This window comes from Ambystoma mexicanum, chromosome 13 (genome assembly GCF_040938575.1).
Source record: "Ambystoma mexicanum isolate Mex_15411 chromosome 13, UKY_AmexF1_1, whole genome shotgun sequence".
Taxonomy (NCBI): domain Eukaryota; kingdom Metazoa; phylum Chordata; class Amphibia; order Caudata; family Ambystomatidae; genus Ambystoma; species Ambystoma mexicanum.
The window spans coordinates 86,916,628-86,934,634 of record NC_090938.1 but is presented as its reverse complement, the minus strand read 5'-3'; the positions used below and the strand labels follow the sequence as shown (position 1 = coordinate 86,934,634).

At 42.3% G+C, this 18,007-nt stretch overlaps 1 protein-coding gene across 2 annotated transcripts in view; it reads right to left on the bottom strand.

Annotated features, from left to right (window-relative positions):
- The window catches only part of LOC138520910 (cytochrome P450 2A5-like), a 327,470-nt gene that overhangs the window by 40,010 nt on the left and 269,453 nt on the right, over positions 1-18,007 (bottom strand). For both annotated transcript variants that reach the window (XM_069633338.1, XM_069633337.1), the window contains exon 8: positions 3,227-3,368. In XM_069633338.1, coding sequence (XP_069489439.1) covers positions 3,227-3,368 — 142 coding nt within the window. The remainder of the gene's footprint in view (positions 1-3,226; positions 3,369-18,007) is intronic.

Genomic DNA, 18,007 nt, shown 5'->3' with positions numbered 1-18,007 from the left:
GTTGTATATTAACACTGAAAATGATGTAATTATATATTGTTTTCTCCCTTTGTATGCATTTATCTGGTACACAGCTCCCTAATTGTATGTCACCTGAGAACTTTGTACACCTTGCTGTAATTTGTGTAACTCTAAGCTGAAAGTATTCATGTATCCTGCTGTACTCTGCGCCCTGATACCCCCAAATTAATAAACAAACAAAACAAACAAACAGAGAGTTTCTTTCCATTGAGAAACTGCGTGCGCAAGCATCACACTGAGTTAAGCGAGAAATATACTGGGCCTCATTATAAGTTTGCTGGTACCCTTGTTACCGGACCAGCAAACTACGAGTTCTGCTCACAGGTGCCATTCCGCCTGCCAGGTCTGACCTGGCGGGCGTACTGGCACCCGCGAGCAGAGCATGTCGGATGCACCGGCAACATTCTGAATGGTGCTGGTGCATCCTACCTCCTCATTCCCATTGAGCCCTATGGGGCTCAAATGGGAATGCGGGACATTTTTTTTCAGCACCCGCTAATGGGCAATTACCTTGTCCGGTGGGGACGTATGCCAATTCGCGGGTGCCAGAAAAAATCGCAAGTTTGGCGGCAGCCTTACAATTTTACGGGCAAGGCTACCGCCATACTTGTAATGAGGTGTGGCCGTGTGTTTGAAGAAACACTTTTTCGAAGGTCTCCGGTTCAATCCATTGTTCAAATTTAAATACCTAAGAATACTTTGTATCAGCGTGGTGGTGTGTGGGAAAAAACACATTTTTGAAAGTCTTTGAAGGTTAAACATTACTTTCTGAACATTTTACTCCAGAGGTTAAATGAAGGGAGTACTGAATGCAAACCATATGGTTTCTGAATATCAAACTGAATTAAAGTCTCAACAAGCACAACCCGTGCCTTTAGAAGACCAAAATTTTACGCAAACTATATTTAATGAATATTGAACTGAATGAAAATAAAAAAGACAACCTGCACCTATTAAAGACTAAACTGAATACAATCTTTGCTTTCTTGAATACTGAACTTAGTGGAAACCTCGTATGAAAGCAGAACTGTTACAAACTAAGTTTAGAATTAAAATGTTACTTTAATTTCAAGCCAAACCATTAAATGCTGAATATTAAAAATGAATTCTACTTTTTCTTCAAGTAAAAACAATTCTGAACTTTGAATGTTGCAACAAAGCTGGTAGATTAATTGAACACAGTCACAATTTCCACATACTAAGGGGGCACAAGAGTGACCATGAACCTTAAAGAGACAAAGGATATTTTGTGCTGAAACCAGGTTTTCGGGAAGGAAACCGTGAGCTTTGAACTCTTTATTGACTTGCGACCAACGTTCTTTTTGGTGCTTGGAACTGTGTTACTTGGAACTTGAGGAAGGGAACCCTGACCATTGGTTAAATTACTTTTTTCATAACTCAAGAGAGGTAACTTTTTGTTTGAACTTGTTTAACCTTGGGGAAGGGAGTTGAAGGGAAGCTGAGAGCTGAATAGCTCAAAACTGTATATTGGAGACTGTTTCCTTTGGTTCCTGACATCCCTACACATTTTATATATTAGTTGTGAGGGCAAGATAGGTCTTGGACAAATTCAGATTCCTAAATTGAACTCTTTGTCTCAGACTTTCCTTAGTTTTATTCAGGTAGGCAAAATCCACCTTAGCATGGGGCAAGTTAGGCCTTTTTCTTCTAAGTTAATAAAGGTGTTTTATGTAAATACTAAATTGGTTGTCTGTGTCTTGCTTCATGATGCCTTCACAGAAGACAGAGTTCTTTTCACCTGTTGAAGGGAGACACACATTCCCGAACTGCGTAGTGATAACAGGAACTTCACCTCTGAACACAAAATCTGTCATTTTGTGAAAAATGTGTAGGTATTCTTCAAAACAATTTGAAATGGATGTAGAATTTTATACGATTGCGAATGAACAATAGGCAGGGTAAAACTGACGCTCTTTATGAATGTGACCAGTACCTGTTTATGATCTTGTATTACAATTTGTGTATTTGCACATAAAACTATAGCTTTTTGAAAATAATTGTAATTGTCATTCTATCAATATTATTATTGGAACTGATAATTTGAAGAAACATAGCATTTGGGATTTTTACCGTAAGAGTGCCTCGGCATGTTTCTATAAGTTATGTACAATCTTCATCCAAGCCTAACTTTTAAGGCTGAGCCACATGCATCTCTTTCCTGAAGGAGACTTGTGGTGGCATTTGTTCCTCTTTTTCGTATTGCATTCTTTCCTTTCTGAACATAAACAATATCCCAGTGCTGGAGTGCCTTTAATTGGAGATTTGGGAGGTTTTTGCTTTTTCTGAGTGGAATTTCTAAGGCTTTTAAAAATTTTATTCAGTTTTTCTGAGAGCCAGGAGCACATTCATCATGCTCCCCATTACCTCATAAATAAGCTCATACTAGCGTGAACCACAATCCTTATTACCATGGTCCTTGTCAAGACCCGAGACACCGGAAAGTGAGGGTATTCTAAGAGAAATACTTACAAGGATTAAACTCAGATCTTGTTGGCAACCTGATCAGAAACATTTGGCAACAGTGCCGGTGCATCCATCAAGGTCTGCGAGCAGGTGCCGTTTCACAGAACTCAGAGTATGCCGGTCCATTAACAATAGTGCCGGTAGTTTACCGGCACTGTTGTTACCGGACCGGCATACTCATAATGAGGCCTTTCCTGGAAAAACTTCTGTTTTTTTCAGCAGTAGAAGCAATCTTATGAAAGACGTGGCAACAGTTTTGAAAATATAACCTTAGAATGTCAATACCATGGAATTGTGTGCTGGGTAAGCTTGATGGTGTCAGATGCGCTGTGCAGCATTACCTAGTTGGTGATGAAAATCTGTTTGTACCAGAATGGTGGAGATTTCTAATACGAGCAATCTTTGCAAGAAATATCCATGAAAACTATATTTTAGTACATTGGCATCCAAAATATTTGTGCATTGGACAACCAGGAAAGCATATATATTACTTCTGTTCAAACTGTATTTCGCACATCTTGGGTTTATCAAGGGTCAACCAGATGGCACTAGGCCATTTCAGTATTTTGTATCATTTGGGGAAAGTTTATTTCATGAATGAATTGTACAATGGAACCTTGGTTGATGAATTAGTACATCAATGGGTAACACCAGGAGTCACACATTTTCTATCATATAATGCAATGTTTGCTCCATTCTGGTTCTGAAGAATGATATCTACCTGCAGAGAAAGGCATGAAGGCGTCATTCTTCTTAAATCTGCCCTTTTCATCCAAGAAGTGTCCAGGGTAGAATTTATCTGGGTTTGAAAATTGTGTTGGATCCCGCAGCACAGAAGACAATATGGGGTACACTTCGGTGCCCTGAAAACACATGACAGAAGATATATTCACAAATGACAGAAGATATATTCAATGTATGAATCAATCGTTGGCCTAGAGAATATAAATTATAATATACTGGCTGAAATACCACTGGTAAACCATCACCAAAACTGGAATATTTACAAAATGTATTGAAGGATATGAAAATGAAAGTTGTTAAATGCCTCTCATAGAATATGTTAATTGCTCCTTTTAATTGACAGTGTACCCAATATGGGGATAGACTCAACCAGGAGGGGGTGTGATCTCTGTGCTCATGGGATGATGGAAAGTAATTACATTTTACATGGTTCACAATTCATAAGCAAGATACTTGCCAACTAATCCCATGTAGGAAACAGAGAAAGGCACACCCTGAGAGGCAGGATAAACATGATGGCCAAATAATAGAAGCATGATGTGCGCACAGAATACAGAAAGAGAAAAGGGACACCCGAAGGGGAGTCAATGGCACGGCAGACTACAAAGATGGAATGACACAGAACAAGAAGATGAAAACACAGAGGAATAGAGGAGACACAATACAAAGATGGGGGATTAACAGATACAGAGAGAGAGGGAAATAGATAGAGAGGAGATAAAGTCACTTCACTAGAGAGAAACTCAATAGAGGCACAGCCTAAGAAGAACATCCAAAAGTGACATACAAGAGTGACATTCAAGAAAGACAAAAATGAGACACAAAGAGGGAACACAAAGAAGTTGAACGCGCACACACACATATTTTCACACACAAGAAATGTGAACACACAAACACACTCAGACACACATGCATACATGCACATGCACACACAAACACAGAAATAACTCACAACTAATGCGCACACACAAATACACACACACACGCACCCACACACAGATACACTGTACATGTTTAGACAGGCATGCAGTGCGAAACTCCCTTACTCCTGCTCATCATCATAGAACTTTTCTTTCTCTTTCTATCTTTCTATCTTTCTCCCTATCTCACTCTCTCTCCATCTCTATCTATCTCCTTTCCACATCCAAAGTTCAAAAAATAATTTCAACAAGGACAACCCCCTCACAAGCACTAGCATTCTGTCAATTAGTTAAGCAAACATTTTTGTTTAATGCCCTAAGGCATTTAGATCATGTACATAAAAACATTAATTGCATAGTAACCGAAGAAACTGTAAGTACACATAACATGCAATAAAGTAAATAAAAACACAATATCAGTGACCCCAGAATAGCAAAGAATAATGCAACATAAACCTATGATCACTTAAAAGGATTAGAACATCATATTTAGTAGAACATTTACAGATAATACTTCTACTCAATGGTCATTGCTACTGCATCAGTACGAGCTGCCAGAACCAGAATCCACTGGGTTAAAGGGGGCAGGTGAACTGAGAAAAGAAGTAAAGGAGCCACTGACACTTGGCGGCTTAACATACTGGGAATAGAGGTTACATTTGGCGGTATAACCACATCCCACCACATTCCCGCACAACCCAACTATGAGTTGAGTGGAAGGTTGGAGGTTTCTCCTCAAGCTAAGAGCTGGATGTAAATCTGTGGACTTTCTGCCCATTTTCGGCGAAATTACCATGGTGGAATTACTGCTGCAGTAATTCTGCCAAAAATGCCCCTTTGAGTCCTATGCACTCCAAACATATGAGGATTTACACCGACAATTTTAATCCAGTGGTAATACCGCCAGAACATGTGTGGTAACCATAATTCCGTTTGGCAGTATTCTGACGGATTTACTGCTGGAATCCCACCCAACTCGTACTGACCCTCAATTTCAGATGCATGTTCCTTTCTCCAGGCTCCTTTTCCAGTATTTTGCCCCCTTGAGTTGTGTACTGCTTGTTAGTATCTCAGGGACACTGAGAAGGCGGACGTGTAGGACAGTGCATTTGTAAACTGGTTTCGATCAATTTCAAAATACCCTGCATTGTTCACAGAGCAATACACAGCCAAGGAGCAGGAAGTCCTGTAAGGCAAAGACTGCATCTTCAGACTAAACAGTACATAGAACCAAATAGAGGTCTAACAAAGACATACTTAAAAAAAACACTTTACATAAAGAAAGAGTAGAGAGCATCATTTTATGACATCTCGACAAAAATCTGGAAGTCCCCAAGTGAATGCACACAATAGTGTAACCCTTGACCTTCAGGAAAGCAGTAAAAACATGGCTCTTCAGCAACCTGAGCTAACTCACCAAGACGTGGGCAACTGTTAAAAAGAAGCAAAACATCACTGACCATGGCACAATAGGTTTGGTTACTCAAGAAGTTGCCTCAGTGGTTAAGCCCTATGACATGAGGATCTCTCTTCACATTTCTCCATTAAACCAACTAAAACTCTCCAATCACCGGCACACTCACCATACGCAAACCAACTATGCCACGCTCACAGAAAATTAACTCTGCCAAAGCATCCTTGCTCCACGGGCACACAATGCCTCCCATACGATTCAACCCTGCACACCCAGCAACCAATACTACCTCAACGAAAACCCACACACGGTTACCAGGTTAAATGATCTGCAATTAACAACACTACAGCAAAAGAACCCTTACACTCTCCCCCTCCTCCAACTAACAAAACCAACCCCTTCTTTTTCTAACTCTGTCATAGTGCCTAGACAGCATGCAAATGACATCAGTGGGCAGAATAAATCCAAGTAACATCACAAAACATAATGGTGCACTGGCCGAGGTTACCCGACTAGTCCCATTAATGGCCCAGCCCAAACTTTGTGTCAATTTCTGATGGTTCACCATGTTCAAGTAATACACTGAGTCATTTGCGTACATCTAGAAAAGGAGTGTTTCATGATGTTGAGGTGATAATAGATACTGAAAAGTGACCTGAACATAATACAGCCGAGGGGAAGTGTTAGACCAGCGTAAGTCTATAATTGCTGAAGTTATGGGTTTGTAGTTGTATTTTCCCAAAAATTCATACTATACCATATCTCCCCATCCTAATCATTGCATTATTTCTATTCATCTCTCGTCCCTTCTGCACCATCCCCTCTCCCTTGTCTGTACTTTGCTAGTTACTTTACTTCCAAAGTATCTTCTTGCAATTAGTCCTTCCCTCCCCTTCTTGGCTTGCTAGCTCTCTGCCCTGTCTCCCTCAGTCTAGCTTCCCTCGCTTGGTCCTAATTGCGCTTCTCCCATTTCCACAAGTAAACCCCCTACTAATTTCTTACCTCACCACCGTCTTCAATTTCTCACTCTCCATCTAGTCCTTTCCTTCTCCCTTTAAACGTGTCATTATTATTGACATCTTCAAAACACCTTCTCTTGATCTTTTTCTTCCTGCTAATATCGATCCCATCTCTCCTCTCTTTTCTCTCCAAAATCCTTCACCATGTTGTCTGAGCTCCAGTGTATTCTTACCTTGACGCACATTCAGTCCATCCTCCTTTTCAATCAGGATTTTCTGATTCTCACTCAACAGAAACTGCCCATCATGCTAAACTCTCATCAGCGTTAGAGCTCTGCAATTTATCTGCTGCTTTTAATACTGTGACTACCCTATTCATCTGTCTATCCTTCCTACCTGGGCTTTTAGAGTTCTGTCTTCCAATGATTTGGTGCCTACCTCTCTGACAGAACTTGCTCTGTCTCTTGGTCTGGCACTATGTTACCCCTTTACCTCTTTAAGTTAGTATTTCTCAAGAGTCTGTCCTTAGGCCCTTCCCTTCTCCCACTATATCATTCTTCTCTCTGCTTACTTCATTCAACTTTTCTTGTCACTTTGTGGTGGATGGCTCAGGGCTTTTTCTCCTTCCCCAGCACTTTTTCCAATACTCAAATATCTCTGCTATTCAACATTAGATGCATTCTCACTTTCTTCTTCTTAACCCAACTATAACTGAAGTTCTTTTATTTCCTGCCTCCACTCTTTAGCTCCCTGTGCCTTTCCCTGCCTGTGTGGTCCCTCTTCCTCCCTTTTCTTCTCCACTGCTGTTCGGCATCTAGATGTTGGCTTTAGACTCTTCCCTCACCTTCCTTTCTAAAATCCTTAATTTAGCTATTACCTGCCAGTTTCATTTCTTCAATATTTGCAAGACCCACCCTTTCCTTGTTTTCATGCAACAAAACTTGTACTCCTCTCTTAGGTTTCCTCATCTCAACTACTGCCCTGCCCTTTTAAATGGTCAACCTATGTCTCAAGTCACCCCTCCTCATTCAATCTTTAACCTTTTGTCTGTCTTTTTTGCTCTCTTTTATAATCTGTTATTTTATCACTTCTTCTCTTCTTGCTGTCTCCCCCTACGTATGTCTCTCGTCATTTATCCCACTTTATTTGTATCATCTATGAATGCATTCATGACCCTCCACTGCTCTGTCTCTCATCTTTGATCTCTCAATCTATGGATACAAAGGAATCTATGGATGTGTATAGATGCTACTGTAAATCCTCAGCATCACTTCATTTGTCTCATATATGCTTTGCATCACCTAATACAATATCTGCATCATTTCCTTACTTCTTCACTTTTCATTGATATCTAATTCCTTAGGCATCTGTGACAGATCATCGGCAGACATTGTCCCTCATTCCGAGTTTGGTGGTAGTCATGGCGCTATTTGCACCAAATAATCAGACCAACTCAGGAAGACCTTTTACTGTTTTATTATCAATTGTCTAAACAGGGAGTTACAACGGACATCCCCGGACATCACACATCATTCTCTTGAAGTATTTAATAAAAAAACAACACTTTTATAGTAAAAACTACTCTTCATACGTGACGTCATACTACGTGGCAAATAAGAAAAACGTACGGGATGGGGTTATGGTTAGCTCAAGGGGAACATCTAAGCAGACTTTCTATAAGGGGTTGGGCTGTAATTGGGTATCTACAGTCAGGTGGACAACTCATGCCCAATCCTAGTGCAAGTAATCTTCATCAGCTATTAGAAACACAGTACACCATTGGCTCTCAAAGTATAAAGCCTTCGTTATATGGCCCTCTAAAATTGGTTTGCACCCTCATGCGCTTCTGGAACATTCGCCTCACTAGCAGCACATAAGCTCATACACCAGGTGTCAGGAGATGGACTGGACTGCAGCTTCCCACCCAATTAGCCCAACATCTCTCATCACCCATGCCTTCTGCCATGAAGATTGTCTTTGAACTTGGCCTTGCAATGTATTCTCATCTCTGGGAATATAAGAGAGTGTGAGCACATGCTTATCATAGTTCTGGAACTGCGTTCCCAACTCTATTTCCATCCTGGGCTCATGTGACAGGAGACCGCAATTCTGCCCATTTTACAGCATTTAATTGTCTTGAATTGATCAAACGTGGCATTCATGGTGTTATTTCCTTGCATCTTAAGAAGGAATGATTGAGCTTCTCACTTTATTTGCCTTCAAGAATAGATAACCATTCTTGGCTGCCTTCAGACTTGACACCTGGCCAGACAGCACTTCTCGATTCTTCCATGCTCCCAGCTAATTCTCTGCTGCGAGACAGATTTCAGCCCTTCTCTTCATGGTTTGAACTTACTAAAATTGTGACACCAATGTCCAGCTTCTATATAATGGCGGCTCCACCTGCAGTCTATTCACTAAATATAGCCAGCTTCTAAGATTACTTGATCTACTTCCGTTGCTGCATCTGTACAATTATCGAACGGCTTGCATGCTGCAGTGCTCTTCATGCGTGCAATCTTCATTTCGTACATGAAAGCTTACTTGATTCTTTACTTCATCATCAGTTTCTATAAGGTCCATACATTCTCTTCTTCAGCCCATCTTCTCTGTATGTCACGCTCATTTCCTGTGATGTCACCCAACTTCACTTTCTCTCTTTTTCATATTCCCTCAGGGATCTCCTCCATCTCTTCGGGAATACATCTGATAGGGATTTCTCAGTGGATACCTATTCTCGAAGACTCGACCCGGAATAGTCACAACTGCTGGTGTCAAGCATGGCACCATTTTAGGCTGCCAGTATACAGGTATTAGGGGGATGGGACTTCCTGCAGAGGCAGCCGGCTGCTCCTCTATACTGCCCCCTCTGGTTGATTCAACGACCACACCTTCATTAATCTCCACATTTTGATTTCTTATTTTGAAGAAGTGCTTCGTCAGGGTCCAAATCTTCATCACTCCTTTTAGGTATGCTGCTGATTGTACATGTTCATCCACACTCCAGGTCATGCAGCTGCACTGTCCTTTCTCATTACAATAGACCCATCATCCCACGTATTTCTTGTGATTTTTTGGGTACAGGAACTTGGTTCCCTCAGGTGCTACTATGATGATCTTCACATTCTTACTGCCTTCTTCGCTGTCTTCTTACACTGCGTAATTATTATCCTGATCACACAGAATCCGAATATCACCATCACTAATACTGCTCCAAGAAACTTCAAGATGTTTGCCATCCACTGTGGAACCCATGAGAAAATAGACACCAACCATCCGTCATCCATGATGTCTTCTTTCTCGTCTTCCATCTTGTTATGCAGGTTTGTCAGCAATGTTATGTTCTCTGTCAAGGTTCCATTCTCGTCATCATGAGAAGGTATGAACGTGCAACATGATGGCTCAATTTTGGTGCAAACCCCTCCATCCATCGCTGTGATCATGTCAAGGACATTTCTGTTCAGCGGGGTCATTAACCTTATGGCCCTCACTTGTTCCCTGATAGCATTGAATCCTTTCATGGTGGTGTTGATGTAACCATTTGCCATCGTCTGGATCCCAAGCATAAAGATAATCGTGAATATTGAGGGAGTGTTGCTGAACAACCTGTGCTCATATGGGATAGGGATAGCATCAAAGGCTTCTATGGATTTTGTTGAGAAATAATTCTCCCTCCTTGTTCGATTGAGAATTTAAAGCGATTTTGCTTAAATGGGCATCTGCTTTTGGAAAGTCTGCAATGTTCAGGTCACTCTGAGGAATCACTAATGCTGGAACATGGATGAGCACTAAGGAACACGTCCCTCTTCAGTCTTTGGGCAGTTTCATGTAGGCTCTGGACCCACAGGCCCAATGATGGGACTGTCCCTTCCTTCATGCCTGGTACATCAAAAATGTGGCCACACTGGCGATTCTCTCCAACCTTCCTCGTACCATTATTTCTGATAACATAAGGACGCATCCTTCAGGGGTAGTATCTGCACTGGTCCTCCTTTATTGTCGACCGATGTCAACAATCTTCGGACATTGATCTTTGCATTCTTTTTCTGCATTTGCCACAACTGTTTCCCACTGCCCGGTTAATGCTGTTACTTTACACACAACCAGTCCATCAGCCCATCCTTCATGAGTAAGCACTGTTCCTTTGATTTGTAGTTGACCTCATTCCCAACATTCTCATATTTCCTTCCCATTCTTATTTTTGCATTGCAGAATCTTGTTTGCTTCAATCTTGATTCCAGCTCCATAAATTCCAGGCTGTTCATATTTTAATATTTGATGTTTTGTTTCTGGCTTCTCTCGTCTTTAAATCTTGCACATAATTGTCTTCTCTTTGAGGTGTTGCTTTATTCATACACACTATGGATGCTGTTCTGCCTTGGAACTTTCCTCTTGTCAGGCAAAGTGTGAGACGTGTCAGGCAATGTGCTTTTTTCACTGATACCTCTGTGGCCATGAATATTTTAGAGGTTCCCAAAGAATAACGTTTCAGGGAACAAACGTTGAAACCCTCCTTAAATGTTCTCTCTCCCACCTTTTTCATGTGGTGATACCACTTGTTATTACCCAAGTGTGCTGCATTGTCTATATAAGCGTTTATCCCCTCATTATCTTTCTCTGCATTTCTCCTGTGTCTTTTAGAAGCATTGTACAATTCATGAAGTATATCAAATTAAGTTCCCATTGTAGGAAGAACCATAGGGACCTCTACCTCAGTGGAAATACTAACATAATAGAGACTGTGAAAAGTGAGGAACAGAAAGACAGAGAGAGAAATTGTACATGCATTAACTATGCATAAGACAATTGACATTCACCTATCTCGCCATCCTGGTGCTGGTGATACTCGTCATTCCTAAAATCGTGTTTGCCTCATCATTCATCAATTCTACTGTGATCATTTAAGGATAAAAAACACCTTTTTACTCCTGCAATTGCAATATCACCTTGTATTGCAATATATGCTCAATGATTACAATTAACAACCTCATAATGACGGGGCCATTTTTAGGATTCTGTAAAAAAAGTGCAAACATCAACGTCTCGTCTGACAAGAGCAGGATAAGCTTGAAGGATAAATACAAAAAACAACAAATATAAGCCTGTGTACATCCCCATCGGTCAGGACCATGGGGCTAACCAAATAGATACTCAGTGAGAAAGGAATCCAAATGTGTAAGGATTGGTCTCTGTAAATTTGTAAATAAATACACTCAGCCGGTAAGTAGGTGTTATATTTGTTTCCGAAACAACTTTTATTAAAGAAACTTTCTATTCTTTTGTTTTCTCATAGGAAAAAGGATACGTGTCTTGACTCTTGAAGACTGCTCCTCAGATGTCAGACGTCTACACAGTTCATAAAAGGTTATACTCGGGTAAGTCTCTGTTCAGAATTGGTATCTCCTTTTCTTTATCAGTAACATTTAGGTGTTATTCATTAAATCTATTTAGCTCACTTTTAACAATTGTTCTTCCTTTCTTCTTGACTCTAAAGTCCATTCAGTCTCTAGTCTCTGTTTTACTGTTCTTATATGTATATATTCTCTGACTGGTTTTCCTCTCTTAACTAGTCTTGTAACTCTTTCTTTAATTGTTTTTTTTTAGCTTTCATCTGGAACATGTATACTAATTCTTTATGTTTCTCTGTAAGTCAATCTCTCTCTTTTCCTGCATCATCATTATGTAGTCTTGCTTTTCTCTCAAACACTTTCAATCAGTCTTTCCAAAATGTTCACCTTCAATTCTCCATTCTGTCTTTATAACAGTTGTCTTTTAATCAGGACGCTTTCTCTCGAGCCCACATCCATTCTTTTACTTCTGTCTTCTGCCTCTCTCACAAACACGTACCTTCTGCTTCTGCTTCTACTGTAAACTTTGCTCTGCACTCGGATATAAACTCGCTCCTCACTCGTATTGCCAGATCAGCTGTTCATTCACCGGCGCTGACTCGTCTCCGCCCTCATAGAGCTGATCGTCAGTATGCAGCGACCTCGTATGAGCGCCGCCCCTCCTTCTCCAGCTTCGCGGTCGATGGGAGTTGGCATCCTCAGAGTTTTCCTCACCCAGCTTCGTACGGAGTAAAACGATATTCGATTGTTTTCTTCATTTCAATTTAACGCTCCTTCAGGCATGGAGCCCTGCTTCTAAATATCTTGAGCAGGTCGGCCTCCCTGACCCGGTGCCGTCCTTCACCTCTCTGTCTTCACTCAGCGCTGTGAACCAAAAATAAACGAAACTACGTTGCGATTTAAAAACGATTGCTTTAAAGGGGCAAGGCTAAATTGGTTAAAGCGCAAAGGCGCAACAGGATTTCTTTTCAAGTCGACGTTATTTTTCTCCCTCACGCCGGGTCCTCAATACGCCCACTCATAACCGTCACTTTTCGTCTCCTCCGGCTCCGTATCCTGGCAACGACAATATAAACAAAACAATAATTTGTTGACGGAAGCATACAGCTGGATATAGTAGCGAGTCTCTGATTGGACAATTGCTCTGTCATTTACTCATTTCTTCCTGACAGCCTTGTTAACCCTTCACATGGACCTTTTGGCCTAGTATTGTCAGAGCCTAAGCTAGATGGTATCCTCTTTGAATATTTCCCCCAGGTTTATCACCCCCCCCCCCACTTCTAGGCCTTTATGCTCTGGAAGGGAAGTGCTACGGGATAAGAAATCTGCCTGAGCCAATAATTTTCCAGGAAGCTGTATTGTCTTGAAAGTAAAAGGTTGAAGTGAAAGAAACCACCTGAGCACCCTGGGATTGGTGTCCTTATTTCGAGCCAACCATATAAGAGGCACATGATCTGTCACCAGGGTGAACTCTCTGCCTAATAGTTAGTAACGTAATGCTTCTATGGCCCATTTTACAGCCAGACATTCTTTCTCAATCGTAGCGTAGTGTAGTTTGTGAGGTAGAAGCTTCCTGCTTATGAAAAGAACAGGTCTTTCCAGTTCACCTTGATTTTGGAACAACACGGCTCCAAGGCCTGTCCCAGACGCATCTGTGTGTAGATAAAATGGAGTTGAAAAATCTGGACAATGTAAAACTGCTTTTTCGGATAAAGCATTTTTCAGATTATTCAATGCATTCTCTATCTCAGTTGAATACCACTCTTTTTTTTTCTTGGTCGACGTCTTCAGGAGATTGGTCAGAGGTGTAACCAACGTTGAAAAATGTGGAATGAATCTCCTGTAATAGCCAACAAAACCAAGAAAAGCTCGGACCTGACGGATATTCATAGGAAATTGTTCACTCCAGGACTGACTAAAGACAATAATATCATCAAGGTACGCTCCCACATAGTTTTCATGTCATTTAATAATTGAATTCATAAGCCTCTGGAATGTTGCTGGTGCACCATGTAGGCCAAAAGGTAACACAGTAAATTGAAATAAACCAGTTGGTGTGGCAAAAGCCGTTTTCTCTTTGTCGTCTGGATGGAGAGGTATTTGCCAGTAGCCTTTAGTCAGATCTATGGTTGTCAAAAATTTCGCTTTGTCTAACTTGTCAAGCAATTCCTCTATTCTTGGCATGGGATAGGCATCAAATTTAGAGATCTCATTCAGCTTTCTAAAATCCATGCAAAAATGAGCTGTACCATCAGGTTTCGGAACCAACACTATGGGTGATGACCATTCACTCTGTGAAGGTTCTATCACTCCAATTTCCAACATCTCCTTAATGTTGTTATTAATTGATTGTAACTTTGCTTCCGGAATTCTATAAGGTCTTATCCTTACTAGATCTCCGGGTTGGGTTACAATGCGGTGACACGCCATGACACGCCTCCCACTGCTTGTTGCATTCAAAATCCTTCTACGCTTGGCAATACCGCCCATTCTTTGGGAAATTTTGACAATTTTTTCTCAACCAATTTGGCTTCCTCAATTTTTCAAGCCTCTTCTTTCTTCTATCGTCAACTGTATTTCAACCCATGGCTTCGCTTCCATTCCCATTTGCTTCTTCATTTGCCTATCTACTTGCTCAGGCAACCCCTCACATAAAATGTGGTAAAATAATGCTACTGTTTCTTCCCACGGCTCACACGTTTCAAGTTACCAGTGCTCTTGAATATCCTAAATGTAAGCAATGGGGTCTTGATCTTCCTTCATCTTACATGTCATGATTGCACCCATATCTGATGTGTCAGGATATTGCACCCTAAGAGCCCTCCAAACATCTGCTCTACAATGATTGAATGGCGCTCCGTCGTGCGCTGTGTTTTGTGCTGTCACACTTGCATAGCCTGCTCCCCTTCATATGTCATCTGTGACATATTCGCCCCTACACAAGTTCATCTGTTGCCACAATCTCACCTGTTTCAACTATGCTGATGACACCCAGTTCATCCTCAAGATTCCCAACTCCCCCTCCTCACCCCGCCCAGATCTTCCATCCTGCCTCTCAGACATTGACCTCTGCATGACAAACAATCACCTGCTCCTCATATGAGAGGCCATCCCCAGCCCCTCTGGTGCCCCCATGATGTTCCCTTGTGCCCCCTACCCTTCTCGCACACAGTTGTTGCCTGTTTTGCTGGATTCTTCTACCCTGCTCTCCCTCCCCCCTTCAGCCTACTTCTGCTGGAGTCCGTCCTGATACATTCTGGTTTCACCATCAATGTATTGTGGCCACTGCTGGATGTGACTTTCTTGAACTTCATTGAATAATGGTGCCTCACCTTTTCTCTACTCTCATGCTGGACTTCCTTTGCATCTTGCACTCATCGTGGCCCTGTATCATGCTGTTCCCATCTTCATCTTGTATCCTGGCTTGCAACATTATATGTTACTACTGACTTCTTCAATTGTATTCGCTCTCCCCTCTTGCTTCTCCACTCTTTTTGACTGCTTACTATCTGTTCTCTCCTCATCTCCCTTTCTCCCTTTTCCTATCTCCTCCCCTCATCCCCTTACTTTATTCTATGCACTTACTCTATCAGAATTGTCCCTGGACCTAGTATGATAGCAACCTCATCTGTCTCCTCCCCTTCCCCTTAATTGTGCCCTCACTTCAGCACTATCTGAAATGTTGTCAGGCCTAGTACGATAGTCGCTTGTTTTGTTCCCGCCCTCCCTTTCTGCTCTCCTCTCCCTCACCTTTTGTTTTTCACCGGCTCGGCTAGAAATGTCATCAGGCCTAGTACGGTAGTCGCCTGTCTGTTTCCATTTCCTTCCCACTCTCCCCCTCCCTTTCTTATTTATGTCTTAGATCTTGCACTATCTGAACTTTCGTCAGGCCGAGTGCGATAGTTAATCTCACATCCTTACTGTTCATGGCCTGTAAGAATGCCATTGTATTTTCCCTTGTTCCCTCCATTGCAGCACTTTGAAACATATTGTGCATAGGCACTATGTAAATAATCTATCATTATATCATATCATATAATCAGCTCTCTCCCCAACAATAGCTGCCAAGAGACCCTTAATGTCCCCAATGGCCAGTGTGTTTCCTCCTGTCATTATATATAACTCATGTATCTATTTTCCAGCACCCAAAGTCAAACTCTGGAGTTTGCATCTTAAATTATCCTTATCCATCTGCGGCCATGGAATATACTGTGGTCTCGTTCCCCCTTTTTCCAATAAAGGAAACTGAGTAAACCCTAACTTGCAGTCGGTTCCCATCGTCTGTCTATCCATGGTAGGGACAAAAGTCCCTGTACGTCTAGCGATCTTAACCTGCTCACATATGATGGTGATTCTCCCCTGGGACACTCTGGATATGCTATGAGATCTGGTGTCCTATCCTCAGGTTCCTCTAGATCAAACCATCTTACTTCTTTGTCCGTCTGCAGGCTTCCCTCAGGGGTACACACACTCCCTCCCTCTTCCCCAAGGAAGGATTCTCTTTCCTCATCTGACATGTCTATTCCTCAGCTAGTGTGACTCTCATCCCCTTCACCTTTATCTAAGTCCAGTCTGCTTAAGGATAAGGCTCTGTGCCCAAGACTAAATGGATTTTTTTCTTTGTTTCGTGATTGGAATGCTAGGGACTGATCTCCCTTCCCTCAGCTTCCAGATTTGCTACCTTCCTTTAATTATTGATAGGCGTTATCGATCCTGTCACCAATACTTCCTATATCAAAGTTTTCTTCTTCTAATGATATGATATGATATGGCATTTATAACGCGCCAATACACAAGTGTTTCAAGGCGTGACGAGGCAAGGGAGGGGGAACAGAGGGGAGACAGACAATGATCCTACTAGGCCAAGTGTCATTCAGATCGCGCAAGTGCATGGGGAGGATAAAGAGGAGAAGTGCGGGGGGAAGGGGAAGAGGACAGTGCAGTGCATGGGATAAGAAAATAAATAAATAATAAGTAAAAAGTACAGCCAGCAGGTGGCAAGTGCAAGGGTAAGTGCAGACGTCAGGTGTCAAGTGCTGGTAGTCGGATTGTAGGGAAACAGAACAACAGTCCCCAAGTGCGGGGGTTGCCGGGAAGGCAGTGCAGGAGTAGTACTGGAGGGGACCTGGGCGCGAGATCGGAGAGTGGCCAGGTAACCAGTGCAGTTTCAGTGTCAGCCAGGAGGTCAGCAAGGGAGAGAAGGAGAAAAAGTAGAAGCAAAGAGAAAGGTTTTGAGGTACTTCCGGAACCAAAGATGATTCTCCTCAAGTTTAAGGGAAGCAGGGTGGCTGTTCCAGATGGGGGCCCCAGTCGAAGAAAGAGATCTGCCACCAACTTGTTGCTTGGAGAAGTGACTGACCCTGAGGGAGTTTGAGGCAGATGAGCAAAGAGATCGAGAAGGAAGGTATTTAGGAAGAGAGAGTTGAAGGTATTGAGCCCCCAGTCCCCAGAAGGCCTTGTGAACAATGCAGAGGGTTTTGAACTTAATCCTTGCAGCCACTCAAAGCCAGTGCAGAGATTTCAGTCCTGGAGAGATTTGATCCCTAGGCTTGAGGTCAAGGACAGGTCTCTCAGTTCTGTTCTTGATAAGTTGCAGCGGGCGGAGAGTAGAAGCAGGCAGATTTAGAAAGAGGCTTTTGCAATAGTCCAGCCTAGAGAGAACCAGAGCTCTGGAGACAGTGAGCATCTGGGGAAGAAGAGCAAAGGAAGAATAACCCAGAGGAGGTGCAGCTGGTAGTGTGACTTCTTAGAGACATCAGAAATGTGAGGAGAGAAAGAGAGTGTGGAGTCGAAGATGACCCTGAGGTTTTTAGCCTTGCAGGTAGGATCAGGAAGAGGACCAAGAGAGGCCAGCCAGATAGCTACAGGAAAGGAGGGAGTGGGTGTTCCGATGAGGAGAATCTCAGTCTTACTGGCATTGAGGCAGAGGACATTGGTGGCACACCACTCCTGGATAGCAGAAAGACAGTCTGAGATGAGGGAAGTAGAGGAGGAGGGCGAGGGTAGCCTGAAGATGAGCTGGGTGTCATCTGCATGGCACTGAAAGTTGGGGCAGAGCAGCGTTCCAGTGGGCCAGAGTTTTAGGTATTGGTTCCACATCCAGGCAGAGAGGTTAGA